We start from the raw sequence: 16,103 nt of genomic DNA on the forward strand, positions 1-16,103 counted from the left end.
TGACCCACGTAGGGGACATTCAGAGGTTGTTCATGCAGACTGGAACAATCTTTTTCTGTTGGTTGAGAGATGACGCAGCCACAGAGGCAGGCAGAGGCAATCCGCTGTGAAGTTGCCAGTCTGGTCCAGGGAATATTATCTACTGGTCAGAGCCCCGGACTGGGAGACTGGGGGCACGACCTCAGCTCTGCCTCTGGTTTTTGGTAGGATCTTGGGCAAAATGGATCCTAACCCTGGTTTTCATTTGCTAAAGGGAGGATAAAAACATTTCCCCAGCAGAGTTAGGTGTTAGATTAATTGTTTCATGATCATAAAGCCTTTGATATCCTTTAATCAAAGAGCTGTTAAGGGTTTTAAAGGTTGTTATAATTTGTGGAAAAGATGTTAATTTTCCGTGTGCAGTCTACACAGAGTATGGACTCTCTAATGTTATCTGGGGCCTAAATATTAAATGCTCCCTTTTAGGTGCTGGCAGAAGTTACCTTTAAGCCACATACACACACTGATTAGAGTGTATCGTACTTTAAAAGCTTCTTCACATCTCATTAGGCCTTTCCTTCTTGAGTCACCTCATAAGAGGCTAATTTACATTAAGTCTAGGCCACATCAGGGTCTGGATTTCTCATGAAAACACATCTTGGTAGTAAAAGCAAAGCCCCTTGTGCTCTCTGCATGAGAATCACTAATTCTCTCCTCCACATCATAAATCCCAGGGCATGCTCTGAATCCCAAATAATTTGGATTTAGAAAGAAATGAGGTGCACAATTCTTCCGTTGACAATTTTCATTTCCACCTTGGCCTGCCTACATTTCTCCATTAAAAGAAGGCACCGGAGACTTTGCAAACCCCTCCATACAGGATGAGCACAGTCTGAACCGGTGCCGTATTCTCTAGGTGTTGGCCAGCCAAACACTCGAGCCCACCCTGTCCTGCCTGGGCACGGTGGCTGCCCCGCTGCACTCAAACGTGGCCCCGTTGGTCTACCGGCTCCGAGCAGCTCAGCAGTAGCTGTTGGTGCTCTCCCAGCAGCACACCACTTTGCACGCCCAGAGTGGAAACTTGCAGCTGGGAAAACATTTACCACCCGCTGCTGTGTACAAAGGAATTATTTTACAGTCTTTAAAGAAATTGCAAAACTCATCTAGTATAAAATACATTGTTTTGTCTTTGAGTTTGTCCTGAAGAGAGGAAAGCTCTTAAAATCTTGTAAAGCCAATTATGCTTTATCAAAATTAATTAGAAGAGTTGTTTATAGAATATCTACTATGAGAATCTGGCTCAGCTTAACAAACTGTATTTTTATTATTATTATTTATTTGCTTTCCCGCTTGGTCTGTAGCTGTACAATGATATTGTGATGAAGAGAAAATGCTGACAGGTCACGTTCTGCTGCTATTGGCAGTGCTACTGCTTTATATTTAAATGACAAATATCCTGGCAAAGCTCGGTAACTTTTACTTTATGTTTCCTTTTATTAGACATTGTTATATACCTCTTTGGAGCGGCCTTATTAACCTCTGAATTTCTCCAGTGGCATTGAAATGATCAAATGGCTTCCTGTGGTACACATTGCAAAGCTGTCCTTCCTTCAGCACGCAAACACTTCATGTCATTTCTTTAGAGAAGCAAAATACATTGCAGAACTTTGTTCTTTGTGTTTGCAAGAATGTGACATGCCATTACTTTCCATTCTCAAATTTTGCTTTCCTCCTGTAACAAAGTATTCCAAAATCCTGTATTTTTAACATCTGCTGTGCTAACTAGTGCTGAAATGGAACTGTTTTAATCACTATTACTTATGAAAGTTCAAAACCTTAAATACTTTCAAGACCACGGAGAAAGGTATTTTTAGGTCTTTTTCATTATTTTATAAGCAAATAGACCAACGTTGATTACATTAAGTGAACATCATCGTAATGTTCAGGTACCCATTTTCCTCCTGCCCGGCGCGAGGATGGGCCCGTTGGCTCACTGCTGCCTTGGCACGGCTCTTCCAGCTCTGCTGCTCTGCGCAGTCATTATTTCTCACAGTCCTAACTAACCAATGTTGGTAATACAAGAACTGAGGACCAGGACTCACTCCCATGGACTTTTGATAAGATTTGACTCCTGTGTGGCTTAATTGCTTTGGAAAAACAGGCTCCGGCTGCGATTGCACTGCTCAGCAGACTGCAAGAGTGACACCCCGGGGACAGGACCGATGCGCGCTGATACAGCACCCAGCAACTACCTGTCGTAAGAGCTGCAGCACTGCTGTTGGGACAGTCCTAAACAGTAATGTTTGGTACCCACTTTCCTCCCAGCTCCGAGCCACGCTTATTGGAAATGTACATCTGTTAGAACAAGGCAATGGCAAAAGGGAGCAGTTTGGTTTGCTGAAATGCCAGAGCCAGAAGTTGTACTCTCCAGTAATGGGACTCATTGCACTGTAGAAACCAGTCACCTCATCCACCTCAGCAGAGATGATCTGTAACACTTCTGGCATTACATGCACGTTTCAAACCCACAGGAGAAGCAGAAAACATGAGTTTTTACCTTGTGGGGAATCTCCACACACGTAAAGCAGCAGCTTTTTTTTTTTTTTTTTTTTTCTGTGGAAGAAATCAAGAAAGTAACCTATCCAACAGGAAACTGAAATTTAATTTTAAAATTATCAATACAAGGGTTCTGAAGCAAGTGAACTGGCAAGAAATTATATTTTTCTGGGGAACTTTGCCCAGCATCCATTGAATAGTAGACAAACATGATGCATTCATGCAAGAGCTGTCATTGTGCTATACTGAATCAGTGTTTCTGCCTGGAAAACCCTCAGACTCTGACTGCTCACTTCTTCCTCTCCCTTCTTCACATTCTTCACTTATTTCTTAGTATCCGAGTAACTTTGCATCCCCAGCATGAACCTCAAAGGGTGCACAAAAGAAGAAGGGTGCACAAGACCAGATGCACAAAATGCTGCATGGAGGCTGAGGTTTCTTGCAGACAGTATTTCTAACCAAGCCGTCCCATGGGGTAAGCTCCCAGTTGCCCAACTGGGACACAATAAAAAAAGTCATTGTTCTCCTGTCTACCATTAAGTTCGGAGAGAGATGTCACTGCCAGGCTAACAAGCATTGAATACTTTCTCTCTTGTAACCGGGACCGTGAGACCTGACAGCTGTTCTGCCATAACACTCACATCTATTCAGAGACCAAAATCGGAAAAGCTGCTCTGAGGATCCCCATAAGGGCGCAATTCTAAAGGCGGCTAAATGCTGCGATTTCTGGCACTCAACTACTCGTCCAGGGCCCTGCTCAGTAAAGTATTTCTCACTGAATTAAGAGGAATTTAAGTATGTGCTTATGCATTTGGATGAACAGAGAAAGCCTGTTGAAACAAAGAACTACTGAGAACAGAGGAGAAGCCCTTAAAAATAATCTTGGTTTGTTTTTTTTTTTTTTTCCCCCTAAAAGTATCTGTTACTTATTCCCAAGTCCTTATCTTGTTTATAACAAAGAATGAACAAAATTCCTTTCCCAAGGCTGGACAGTCCTGGAGCATATCCGCACCAAACAGGGACAAAAATAAGCTTGATTTTAGCCATGTTAAATAATCAAATGCTTATTAGTCTCTTGACTTTTTTCTCCTGCTCTTTTGTGTTTTTTATTCCTCTATACACAGTAAACCTAAGGTTTTATGGCCTTATCCAAAGTCTGCTGGATTTGGTGGAACTCCTTCTGTTGGCTTGAATGGGCTTTGGAGCAGAGCTGTAGGCAGAATATGACAATATCTTTATACAGGTTTCTCATCCACTGTCTAGAGAAAGGAATATTAATTATTGAAACACTGGTCCAGCACACAGCCCCCAAGAACCATCAATATTCACTCCACTTTGTTACTTAATTGAAAATTACCCTGTTTTCTCTCTGAACTTTCTTTAGTAACATAAAATCTGTAGACACTGAATAGGTTTCCATTTTCTAGCTCATTTTATATACGAACTTCAAACCATAATTGCTTCTGAAGCACATCATACACAAAAGTAAGCCTACAATCGTTTCCAACCATTATAATAAACCGTCTTTAAAATGACCGTGCCCCAAATCAGAAGCCCCACATGGCTGCAATAAGGATGTTTCCTGCTGGTGATTCTGTCACCGGGCAAGGCACAGCCGGACAAGCTGGGGGTGGCGAGGGCTGCACAGTGGCACAGCGAGAGGCAGCACCAAGCACTGCCAGGGTAGTGCCCTGGCCTCATCCCCGGTAAATCCAGCTGAGTAGGACCACGGCTTTGGTGAGACAGAGGAACACAAAATGCCCTTACGCCCTTCTCGTTCAGCTAATGAAGTTCACATGAATGAGCCAGAACATTTTGCCACCATGGCCCTGATCCAGCTGTCACTGCCACCACAAGGGACCCCGCTGGCGGGTTGCTACGGAGGTGATTTTCACAGTGGGATAAGCTCCCAGTCTCTGTGCCACCGAAGTCCCACCGATGGATGCACTCCACTGGTTTGAGAGTATTTTTCCAAACACTTAAGCGCTACTTACAGAAACACTTGGCCTCTAGGCATGTCATACCAGTATTACACAAAACTGAGTCAACGAGAAGCCTCCTGAGCTCAGGTCCCCATCCCCATCCCGAAAGCAGAGGGGTACAGGCGATTCCGATTCATGTATATATTGTCGTAGTACTCAATACACACTTTGAAATCTTAAAGCAGATTGTGACTTGTCATCTATAACTAAAAGATATCGATACACAGACACACAATGTGCTTTTGCAAAATGACAGAAAAACTGTTCTTTTCATGTTACCTCAACGCAAACATGATTGCATTTTGCTTTTGAATAGCTACTGCTCTAAGAGACATTATCATCAGGTAAAGGAATTCGCTACCCATATTTAGTCATTGTAAATAAAACCAGCAGACCAACCTGCATATGTTTGTTTTTTCTTTTTTTGGAGTTTGCATGCTTAATACAGAACTAGTAGGTTTAAAATCTCACTGAGCATTCTGTGTGAATTAACCAGATTCTAGAGTAACGTGGAAAGGAAAATAATGAAAAGTACAGCTTTTCATTTAAACATATGCAGCTCTCTTCATGCAGGGTTTTCTTTTAGTTTTTTTTTTCCTTTGTTTAAATTACACTTTGCATTAAAGAACATAGCCAGTGTAAACACAGTCTGTAACACTTATAAAACAGTGCAAATTTTGTAAATTTCTGGGAGGAGGTTGAAATACATATATTTATAATTGAGTTAAAATCACTTTCTTTCTCAGTAGAAAAATACGTATATTAAACACCTATATGTTCGGAACTTAACTTCACAAAAGAGCAAGTTATAGTCCTATACTGTGTAATAAATTAATATCTTTTCTAGATTTCCATTTTCAGTTTTAGTGTCAAATGCATAATAACGCTAGAAAAAACAAGAGAAACATGTATTATTTAGAACCTAATGAAAATCTTACAGACAATAACTGGTGTAAGAGGGCACAGAATAAAGAACTGGGGAAAGAAGCAATGGAAAAATACCGACCTCTATGAATTATTGCACATTTGAGATCATTCTCATGGCCTTTGGGCCAATTCTGGATACTTTTAAGTCTTAGGTCAGTGTTTGTTTCCATTTGACTGTAGGGTACAATTTAGGAACCACTGCAAAATGTCAAGGATTTACTGAATTTGTTTGCTGATGAAACCACAAGCAGCTGAGTGCAGAGTGCTAACTTTTATTCATGCAATCAAAGAGAACAAGGCTAAAAACATACTGAAATACAGGCAAGGTTGCCTGCCCTAAAAATATTTTTGGGAACTTGCTGCAGCAGATCTTATTGAGACAAAACTCCCACGTCTACTGTGTTTTCATTAAAGCCATGCCAAAGACTGCAAAACTGGCTTCTGCCTTCGTTATTTAGAGCTTTTTCCTTGTATACTGTTGTCTCCATGGTCTGACTCTGCAACTCTTAATCAACTGAGTCTGGAAATCTCCATGAAACATACTGGTCCAAAGAAAACTCAACTCGCTGAGTAGTAATGCCTGATGCTGAGTACCTGTATAACACTTCTCATCCACAAGCAGCAAGAATGCTTTCCATGAAAGATAAATGACTATCTTATTTGACCGATGGGATCACTCTCATAAGTAAGAAATGCAAGACCTTACCAGCTGCTTAAAAATATCACTTTTCACTAGTTGCACAGAAAGCAGAAGTATTCCTGCTTCAGCCATATTTAAAAGGTACATAAATTCACAGGTAGATAAACAGAGAGAGAACTGTCTCAGGTGATTATCACTGCAATTGAAGTCAGACTACTAGTAAACCTGAATAATTTAGCACTTGATCTCTGCATATTGCTGTAGTAATTCTTTTCTATTGCTGATGTTCTCATAAAAAGGTTAATTTCAAATTGTAACTACTGATTTTGGAAAAAAAAATCCTATGTAAGATTACATTGCCTTCACTACAAATCTTGAAAGAGCTCAAGAGATCTTAAGAAATTTCAAATTAATGAATTAACTGACAGACAGATAAATTTATACGTAAACTGTTTAAAAAAAGTCATTAAAAATCTGCAAAAATTGTGAAATAATATATAATTGACAGAAAAATTGTTTAAAATTCTCCTAAACATCTTCCAATATTCTAGTAAGTTAATAAAACCACATTGCTAACCATTGACTATGAATACAACATGCCTCAATAATAAAATGAAGAGATGCTGATGTGAGCAGGTGATTTATTCTGCAGCAACTGTTACTATGCACTTTATTGATAAAGCTTCATCTGCATTGTTTCAGCTGGTCATCTTCTAAAATGTATTTGCAAGACAACGTTACCGGGAAGGCTTCCTCCTCCTTCCTTGTGAGAATGATTCACCCCTTGTGGTCTGTGCAGGAGATAATAATTTTCATAGCATGATTAGAATTTCAAACTGTACTGAAGTCTGTATGAAAAACCCAACAACTTCCATGTCTTTCAAATACTACTACTTAAATATGTGTGGATGTTGAAGATCATGTACAGTGACCTTTTATCCATCCCAGATTGTAAACCTGCTGTAAAATGATGGGATGTGTTTTTTCTATCTCCCCTCCTTCTTAAAGAAGCAATAAAACTGTACATTAAAAGACAGGAAGGACATTACTGAGTTACAAAAGAATGCCCACTTTGTCAATAATTTGTAAATGTAAACAAAAAAGTTCAAGTAGAAAAGCAAACAAGTGTGCCGCTGCTTCGAATAGGTCTTCTCACCCCATGGGGTTAGGGCAAAGTTCTTTAAAAACGTGTCTTCATGGCAGTCATGAAGCATCTCAAGAGTCCTGGTCTTCACTACCAAATATCACTGGTGAAGCTCAGCTCCTTTGCTGATAAAGGTAGCAATGGGTTATTCCTGTGAAACTCTTGGGGATCCTTCATGGTATTGTTAAGAGGTAGCTGTCCATTTAGTAGTGTCAAAGGTATGTTACAGTATGTGTGATGGTTGCTTATGGAAGCTATTGGCAATGTTGCTGCTGACACATCATATTCGTATCCTCTGCAATAATGTCTCATCTGCACAGAATCTGCTTGATGGTAATCAGTTAAATCAGCCCGCGATTCTACCAACGTGGCAGAAGTGCCTGTGACGGCAAGAGAGGGTACAGTCTGGAGGTCTCCAAAAAGGCCCTGCTCTGCAGAATCCAGGACCTGATGCCGAGACATCACCTCCTTTTTCTTCCCTGGCATTTCAAAGACTAGGCGCTTCCAAAACTTAGAATTCAGTTTGCTGCTTTTTGGTCCTTTCCACTTGACCACTGAGAGAAGTTTGATGGTGTGCTTTAAAGATTCCACTTCGTGATAATTCACTTTCCCTTTTAATTCAGTACACTCAATCAAAATAACTTTGATTTCTCCACTGACTAGCATGTTATGGAGTCTGTTTTCCATCTCAAAAATACTCCATCCTCTCCTGAGAACATAGTCTGGAGTTAACACGATAATGAGTCTTCTGCTTTGTTCAACACATCTTGTGAGATCTTCAATGTAGGCTACAAATTATAGAAAGAGAGAAAGAGTAAAGAATAAAGAAGTCTATTGTATCAAAACATCAGGCTTGCAATCAAGTATAACAAAATCCTACAGCTTACTGATCCACACCATTTAAGACAGGGGCATTTCACAACATACTCCAACAAAAATAGGATTGTGTATCACAATGTATTTCTATTTATGGACTACATATAGAAAATGCCTTAATAACACCGTCCATCCTTTACTGGTTTTTCCCTGTTCATCTCAACAGAATGACATTTACATAATATCCTCACTGTGTAGATGCATTAGTGACTAAAAATACACAGTTCACTTACTGAAAAAATATGGGTCAAGATCAATATAATGTTTGTGTAAATTTTAACATTGACACTGGTTATTATTAACATCGCATTGAGGGAAGCACACTTTGGGAAGCAGTTCTTGTGTTTCAGACGTAAGGACATGAGGGTGCTGCAGGGTGTATGAACTGTAACTTGCAAGAGCTCAAAAAGAAATCAACCCTCATCACATGCAGAACTTGTGCTACTGCATAGAAGCATCACGGTACCTCTTTCTTCTTTAGGTTTTGACCACAAAAGCACAATAACATTCTTTGTGGCCCAATGCTCTGTTTTAACATCACAAACCTGTGCTTCTATGTGTCCCAAGGTATTAACAGAAACTTCACAAGTGACAGGAACAAATGGAAAATTTAAACATGTTGGAGGTGTTTATTTGTTGAGACATCAGTGACAGAAAATAGCATTGTTCTTTTATTCATGCATGCCAAGTAGTTGCAAACAATCAGTGTAAGCAGAAATGCCAGCCCCATCATTAGCTCCATGATGTCAGCTTATTGAACTACAAAGTATTTTTGAAGTTGGACTTGGATCCCTGAGTTTCACTTGTCCCAGGGATGGTAAAGGGGAAGGGAAGGGAAGCCAATTACACTGGTCTGACATGGAACAGGATGGGAAAGAGATCTACTTACAGACCTGATCCAAAACCCATTCAAATGAACAGACTTCAAGAAATTTCAATGAGTTTTCGGTCAAGACCAGAAAAATGAAATCACTTGAAAAAAAACCCACTAAGGTCAGAAAAGTGTTCATTGGTTGCAGAGCATTGTGATTGTGAGCTTAGAGACAGGGTATAATTTTATTTGTAAACTACATGAACCTTTTGACCATGCTACTCAGAATGTGCCACCTGACAACAGAGGAGAAGCATGTGTTATAAATGAAGACTTGGACACAAGAGCTGCACAGAACAGATCTTTACTCAGCACAGGGCAGGGCCTCTCTTACACACACTGCCCTCTAGCAGGAACAACGATTACAAAGAACATCATTAATCAACATCTGTTACTGCAAGACTCATTTTTATAGTCCCAAGCACTGTACCACAGCATGCTTATTCACACCACTTCCAGTAAAGTAAATAGCTACAAAATAGGCCAACAGGAACATTCTAAAATAGCTTATTTTCATGAGACTGAAGGCATAGTTAGCATCAAATCTGCCTTTACCAATGTTTTACTTCACCACTTAGCAGCAAGAAGAATTTCTTTCACAAAAGGAAAAAAGAGGCAATTGCAAACATCCCACAGACACACAAAAATTTAAGACATACACGTACATTACAAATGTCTATGCAACAATCCTGACTTTTAGTTAATGTTTTATGACTCTTTAATCATGCAGCATTTACAGTTTGTTTTTTTTCTCCTTAAAATATTTTATGAGGAAAACGCCCACATTGGTCTGTGTAAAATTGTTACTCGTTAATGAAAAAAATTCAACATTAAAATCCATGGGAGAGGCAGCGGAGAGGGGAGAGAATCAGCAACAATGAGAAAATGATAAGCAGAACTGGTGAAACAAAACTTAAGGAAAGGTAGAAATGTTCAATACAATGGAAAGAGATTATCCCAATGTATCAACAGCTCAGACTCTTCATTTTCTTCCTTTCTTTCTGCTCCCAAAAAGAAAGAATTTAGGTGGGAAGCTTCATCATTAGAGGTTGAATCTGCAAGATACAGTAAAACAACAAACTATCATGCATCTTTCCTGAGACATATTCATCCCTCCTTCAAACAACTCAGAACACGGCTACGTACAAGACAATTCCCTGCAGGACACAATACCAGACAGTACCACATATCCAGGTTAGTGCTAAGCACAGCCATACATATCCTATAGGCATCCAATTAAAAAACCCAAACAAACCAACAAAACAAACAAAAAAATTGCTCCACTTTCATCTCTTCAAATATCCAGCGGCAATAATTTCAATAGCAGCAAATAATCCATTATACCATCTCAATCAAAAACTCACCAGACTTTGCTTTAGTCAAACAGGGACTGAGGTGGGAAGAAGACAGGAAAAATTCCCTGTTTTCTCAGATGGATACTTCTCCCCTCTGTGCCTCTCCCATACTTCGGCATGCCCACCTTACTTACTGGATATTGCAATAAGTAAGAGCGCTTTCTATAGACGGCTAAACAGACACCTTCACAAACGACCACTAGGTGCTCCTTCAGCTCCAAGTTTGCAGCTGGTTCACTGATAGACATGGCAAATGTACAGGGGTTCTGTTGGTGCACTGAGGATAAAATACACTGTATTATAGGAAACTGGAAACCCAAATGAAAAGGCAAACACATTTTCCAGACATCTGGTCCGGAAGTACTTAGTACTCCCAATAACTTCAGCTTGGGACTACTACTAGAGTTAGGTGACAACTTCCCTGGAGCACATGGTTCCACTGGGTGCACTCTACAATATGTCCAATGTGCACAACTTAAATCATATGGGGGGACATATTCCAGTCTGTGGAAATTCAAGTTTTATTTTTTCCAGTGGTAGCAGACTGACAGCGTAAACCCGTGAGCTGCTAAATCACCCACCCTCAGAATTTCACTTCAGAATTTGAGACTGCCCAAAATACTGCAGGTTGAGTTGTCTGTCTTAAGTGTTCGGTCCATTAGAAGGTATTAAATCCAAGCAATCTGTATTGCAATGTGGGATGGAGAAAGGGTGGTTTTCACCTTTCCCGTGAACTAAGAAGTAATTGTCAGGCACTGGCTCTGTTTCACGTTCAAGGAAAAAATTGAGCACGGATTTCAGGAATGACATCACCAATTGTAAGATTCCAGACCAACATATTTCCATCAGATAAATATCATTTTGCTGAAACTTCACTTTTGCTGCAGGAGGTGTCAACTTCAATGACATTTCATTGTGAGGGGAGAAAAAAAATTGTCTTGACAAAATCAGTACGGAATTATTTGTTTTTAATTCCCAAACATTGTATTTTATCATAAACTAGAAAGTAAAAATAAAATTTCAGCATTAGAGTTAACCCACTTGATTTTATTGAAAAAGAACATGTCAAATTTTGACCCTTTTTTCCTCCCTTGAAACACCATTTTGCAATATGGCTCAAAAACTCTTTTCAAAATGTTAGCACTTCCTATAGATCAAAAAATTTAGAATTATCAGTAGCTCTATCAGTAACTTACTTGCATCATGTCCAATGCAATGCCCCAAAAGGTATGGACAGCAAAAACTTTTAGACCCATAAACAAATGCAGTTTTTGCATGGTTGCCCTTCAGTAATGAAGACAGATCAATCTGACAGCAAATATGTGCTCACCAAACACTGTCAATGTGTAACAATGCTGAACTGTAGTTTGAAGCACCGAAGAAGAGAAATCCAAGACATGCATCCAATTTGCAATTAAATCATGCATAACTGCCTACTGAATCTTGAAGGAGCTATACTAACCACAGGCTGGAAGGAAACCCAGACAACGTACTACGCAAGCAGACTAAGAGCAAGGAAGTTAACAAAGAGCACGGACACAGAGTTGCTTACACAAAGAAATTACTGACTAACCACATTCAGATGATTTGCAGAAGCAGTTGAGGGAGAGGAAAAGAACACCAGAAATCATATAAAGTCTTACGGATATTTTGGGGAAGCATGATCTGCAGAACCACAAGAACCAAAGAGTATCTACCATCGAGCCCATACTGGCTGCTTCCTGGCACTCTGAAAATAGCCAGCCTTTCTGCATTGGGCAACGTGACTATCACTTGAGAAAGTTATTTATAGAAGAATAGTTCAGTACTGCTTTCCTAACGGTATAGTTCCCAAACCTTAACTCTGATTACTTTATTATAACAAAAATGATTGCATGTCTTGCTTTTCCTGGTTATTAAATCTCTGTTGCTTCTGTTAGCTCAGACCAGAACAGTGATGCAGTTGGGACTGCTGAAACACAGAGCGGAGCGAGGGCCCCTCCCCAAAGAGAGGCCAATCCCAGAATAAGCTAAGGGACAGCTGATGAGTTCAACATAAAGCAGCAAGTAATGCAGATCAGCCTGACACACAGCCCTCGCAGCGTACCACTCCCTTGGCCATTGTCAGACTTTCTGTATTTGGCATGGCAAAGCAAGGAGGAATTAAGGAGAAGGAAAGGATGGTGGCTCTGGGGATGTGCCCTTGCAGACTGAAGTGTTTGAAGTGGATGATTTTGGTGAAATTGTTTTGGCGATAAATGTTGGAACCAAAATTCTGGATATTTAGAATCAAAGATCCATGGACTCATACAGGTTAGAAAAGGGCTCTGGAGGTCTCCAGGTCAACACTCTGCCCAAAGCAGGACCAGCTAAGATTGCTCGGGGCATTGTCCAGTACAGTTCTGTAGACCTCCAAGCTTGGAGGTTTCTTCTCAGTGTCTCTGGATTCTGTTCCAGTGCCTGACCACCCTCATGGTAAGGAAAATTTTCCAAATGTTTAAATAGAATTTTCAGTGTTCCAACTTACACCTGTGGCCTCTTGTTCAACAACTGTGCACCCTGGAGAAGAGTCTGTCTCCATCTTTGCGCTTTCCACTGGAGAGACAACCATAATATTCTTCCTTGGCCTTGTCTTTGTTGGCCTTGTCTTCAAGAAACACAGTTCTTTTGGGCTTTCCTCTTGTACTGCATGCTCCAGCTCCCTAACCACCTTAGAGGCCTTCAGTGGACTGTTACAGGGTAGCCAGCCTTTCTGGCTTTTGTTCATATTTCTTCCACTTTCAACTATCGTTCCTCTGTGTCCCTGCTACCCCCGCCCATGCCTGGCATTAAGTGTGAAATTCATAGAGAGTAGACAACCAGGGACTTCTGAAAAGAGTGTGTGGAGCTGGGTACTCCATTCCCATTCCACATAAATGGTGTCCCATAGCTAATTAAGGCTCCTTGGAAACTCCACACACACAGTCCAACTGGGTTTTCTTCATCCAGGAACCCAGGAAGCTGGAATTCACCAGGCAAAAACCACACAGATGGGCAGACAAAACTACAAAGTGCCAGAACTGCAATATTGACTGTTGGGTGCTTCCTATCGCGTGCCTTAGGTGCTCTCCTGTTGTGCTGACAAGCTCTCACTTTTCAGGTAAAAGCAAAGATTTTTATTCCATCACCGTTATTCTTTTCAGTGCCTGATCTCTTTACCCTGGGCTGAGCTGGAGTGAATTGCTGATGTTTTTTCAATCCTGACAAGATCAAACGCACATATGCTTAGAGAGCAACTAGATGATGCTCTAATAGATTTGTATTGCTGGTATTAAAAACCCAACTTGACAGTTTCAACCTCTTCACTTTCAGGGTTTAAAATAATTTGCAGAAACCATGTGAGAAAAATATCTTCCTCCGATATAGTCCCAATTTTAGAAAAGTCAAGTGCAAATAGGGCTTTCTCTCTGTAGACACATCATCCTTAGTAACACAGAAAATGGCTCAGGTAAAAACATAATTATTCCTGCTCTTCCCTCCACAACCCCCCCCGCCCCCCAAGTATTCAGTCTCCTCAGATCTCCTGATACTGAATTTAAAAGCTCACAGGGCTTGAGAGTGCTTGCTATGGGAAAGGGTTCGTTAAAAAAGCCCCGAACACTAATAGGGTGGAAAAAATGGTAACTGCTAAAAAACTTTAGTAACAACCGCAACTGTACCTTAGGGATCAGAGTCTCCTTATACAGGCTAACATGTTCAATTATGCCTTAGTTACCAAGGCAGAAAGGTATATGTGCTGTCAGCTTTGATAGAATGAAGAACACTCACTCTGTTAAGACCAAAGAATATTCTTAAAGAATAGCTGCTATCGTACTTTCTATAACATGCAACTCAAATCCCGGGTTACAAACTTGGTCTTGCTGCTTGCACAGCACACTGGCATGTCTCCCCGCCATGTCACCCCTCTCATCTTCCAGCCTGCATGGCCACATGAGCTTCTGCATGAGCAAGAAGCAGCGGCTGCTGGAGCCCTGTTTCTGCCTCTCAAGTTTGGGGAGCCGGGTCCATCTGTGCTGCTCTCAGGCAGCTTCAAGAATCACCACAAAGGTCCTTGGTGGGCACCACCAAGGCCCTCAGCATCCTTCATGGTGATTCTCCCACTAGGACAAAATGCTCCATTGAGATAACATTTTTACCCCAGCAGGGCACAGAAACCAACACCTACTGCAAAACACAACTCAGCCCCACCTGACCTGAACTCTGCTTTCCAACGGTGAAGTTGTGGCCTCAGTCCCCACAGCCATCACCTCAGTCCTCCCAGGGAGAGCAGCAGTTGCTCCCTGGGCATCCCTGAAACAAACGGTCCTCAGCGCAGAGCTGAAATGCAAAGCTCGGATATGCAGTGCAGAGGAGCTTGCTGCTGGGTGCGCACGTCCCAGCTAAGTCACATCTGGCTGTTATCTCTCACTCGGCTGCACAGGGACATGCAGAGCCTATCATAGCTTTTCCCCAGAGGTTAGAGATGAACTGTCTGGACAAAAACAAAATCAAACTTGTCTCTGAATTTTTCTGAAGTCAGCTTTTCAGTTTGTTCAGAGAAGTGTGCAAGAAACTTAATGAAATACTATTTAACAAATCTATTTTTCGCTTGCTCTCAAATACAAGTAGCAGCTGTATGCATTGCTTCATGCCAGGAAGCAAACGCAATAATGCACACCCTCCTGTGGCAGCACCTTAAAATTGCACAGATTATATGAAACAACCAGCCCTACAAAACACACCTTATTTGCTGTACTAGTGGAATGGTACACATTTAAGTACACAAGATATAGAAGGAAACACATCAGAATGGAGAGTGGGAAAGCACTGCGTTACACTGAAAGTCATTTACACCAGAAGACAAGGAAATGAAGTACGTATGACAAGAGATATTACCTAAAATAAAAAAGATAACTGTGATCAAACCCCCATTTTTCTATAGAAATCTACCCTGAAGACATATCTATTTTGTCATATCTGCCACTTTTGGAGACAGTCACTCTTACGTTTACCTCTGAAGTTTCTAGCACGTCCATACCACGTCACACTGCCTGCTCTCTTCACTAAGCACTGCAAGTCCTTGAAAGACTGGTGAGCATTAGGCAGAACACAGCCATGTTCCACTTTTCCCGCGCACATAGGGAGCTTACAAATACAGGAGTCTGAGTCTTCCCTCCTCCCCATCACTTCTCCCTCCCTCTTGGCCCCTCAAAATAAAGTGCTTTCCTCCATATCTTTTTCAAAGCTAAAGCATGCAAATCACACTCATTTCAGTTCCACATTTTATTCTGCATTGTCATTATGTCTGATTAAGCGTTCTTGAAGCTCCATGTGTTAGAATCAGGCCCTTTCATAATACTGAAGAAGTGAGTTTGAGAGGAAAAAAGAGGTATTAAATCTGTGAATGTTCATAAATGAGAACTGACATTTTCAGGTACCCTACATTTTCAGGAGAGGTTTAATGAATACCCAAAGTGATGACAAGTATTTGCTGAGTGTCTGACTGACAAAAATAGACAAAAATAAAATATCATGCTGGCTGGTACAGCGATTGGAAAGAAGAATCTCATTTCATATTAATCTGTGCCTCAGTATAGTTATCATTGAGGGGCTAACTTTAAACTCTTTAATTCACTTGTATAATTGCTATGTATAACTGCTATATTGTTGGATATGAAACAACTATTTACAACAGTTCTGTGATTTTTAACACAAAACCATGTATTTTATCTTAATAATATCTATAAATTCAGTACTACTTCCTTGTACAGTCAGA

General features: G+C 40.7%; 1 protein-coding gene across 1 annotated transcript in view; it reads right to left on the minus strand.

The window, feature by feature from the left end:
- Positions 1 to 7,318: 7,318 nt before the first annotated feature.
- IL1RAPL2 (interleukin 1 receptor accessory protein-like 2) overlaps positions 7,319 to 16,103 on the minus strand; it is a 373,263-nt gene continuing 364,478 nt past the window's right edge. Inside the window, exon 10 of the mRNA XM_009889269.1 lies at positions 7,319 to 8,016. Coding sequence (XP_009887571.1) covers positions 7,319 to 8,016 — 698 coding nt within the window. The remainder of the gene's footprint in view (positions 8,017 to 16,103) is intronic.

Source organism: Charadrius vociferus, unplaced genomic scaffold, assembly GCF_000708025.1.
Source record: "Charadrius vociferus isolate BGI_N301 unplaced genomic scaffold, ASM70802v2 scaffold7, whole genome shotgun sequence".
Classification (NCBI taxonomy): Eukaryota; Metazoa; Chordata; class Aves; order Charadriiformes; family Charadriidae; genus Charadrius; species Charadrius vociferus.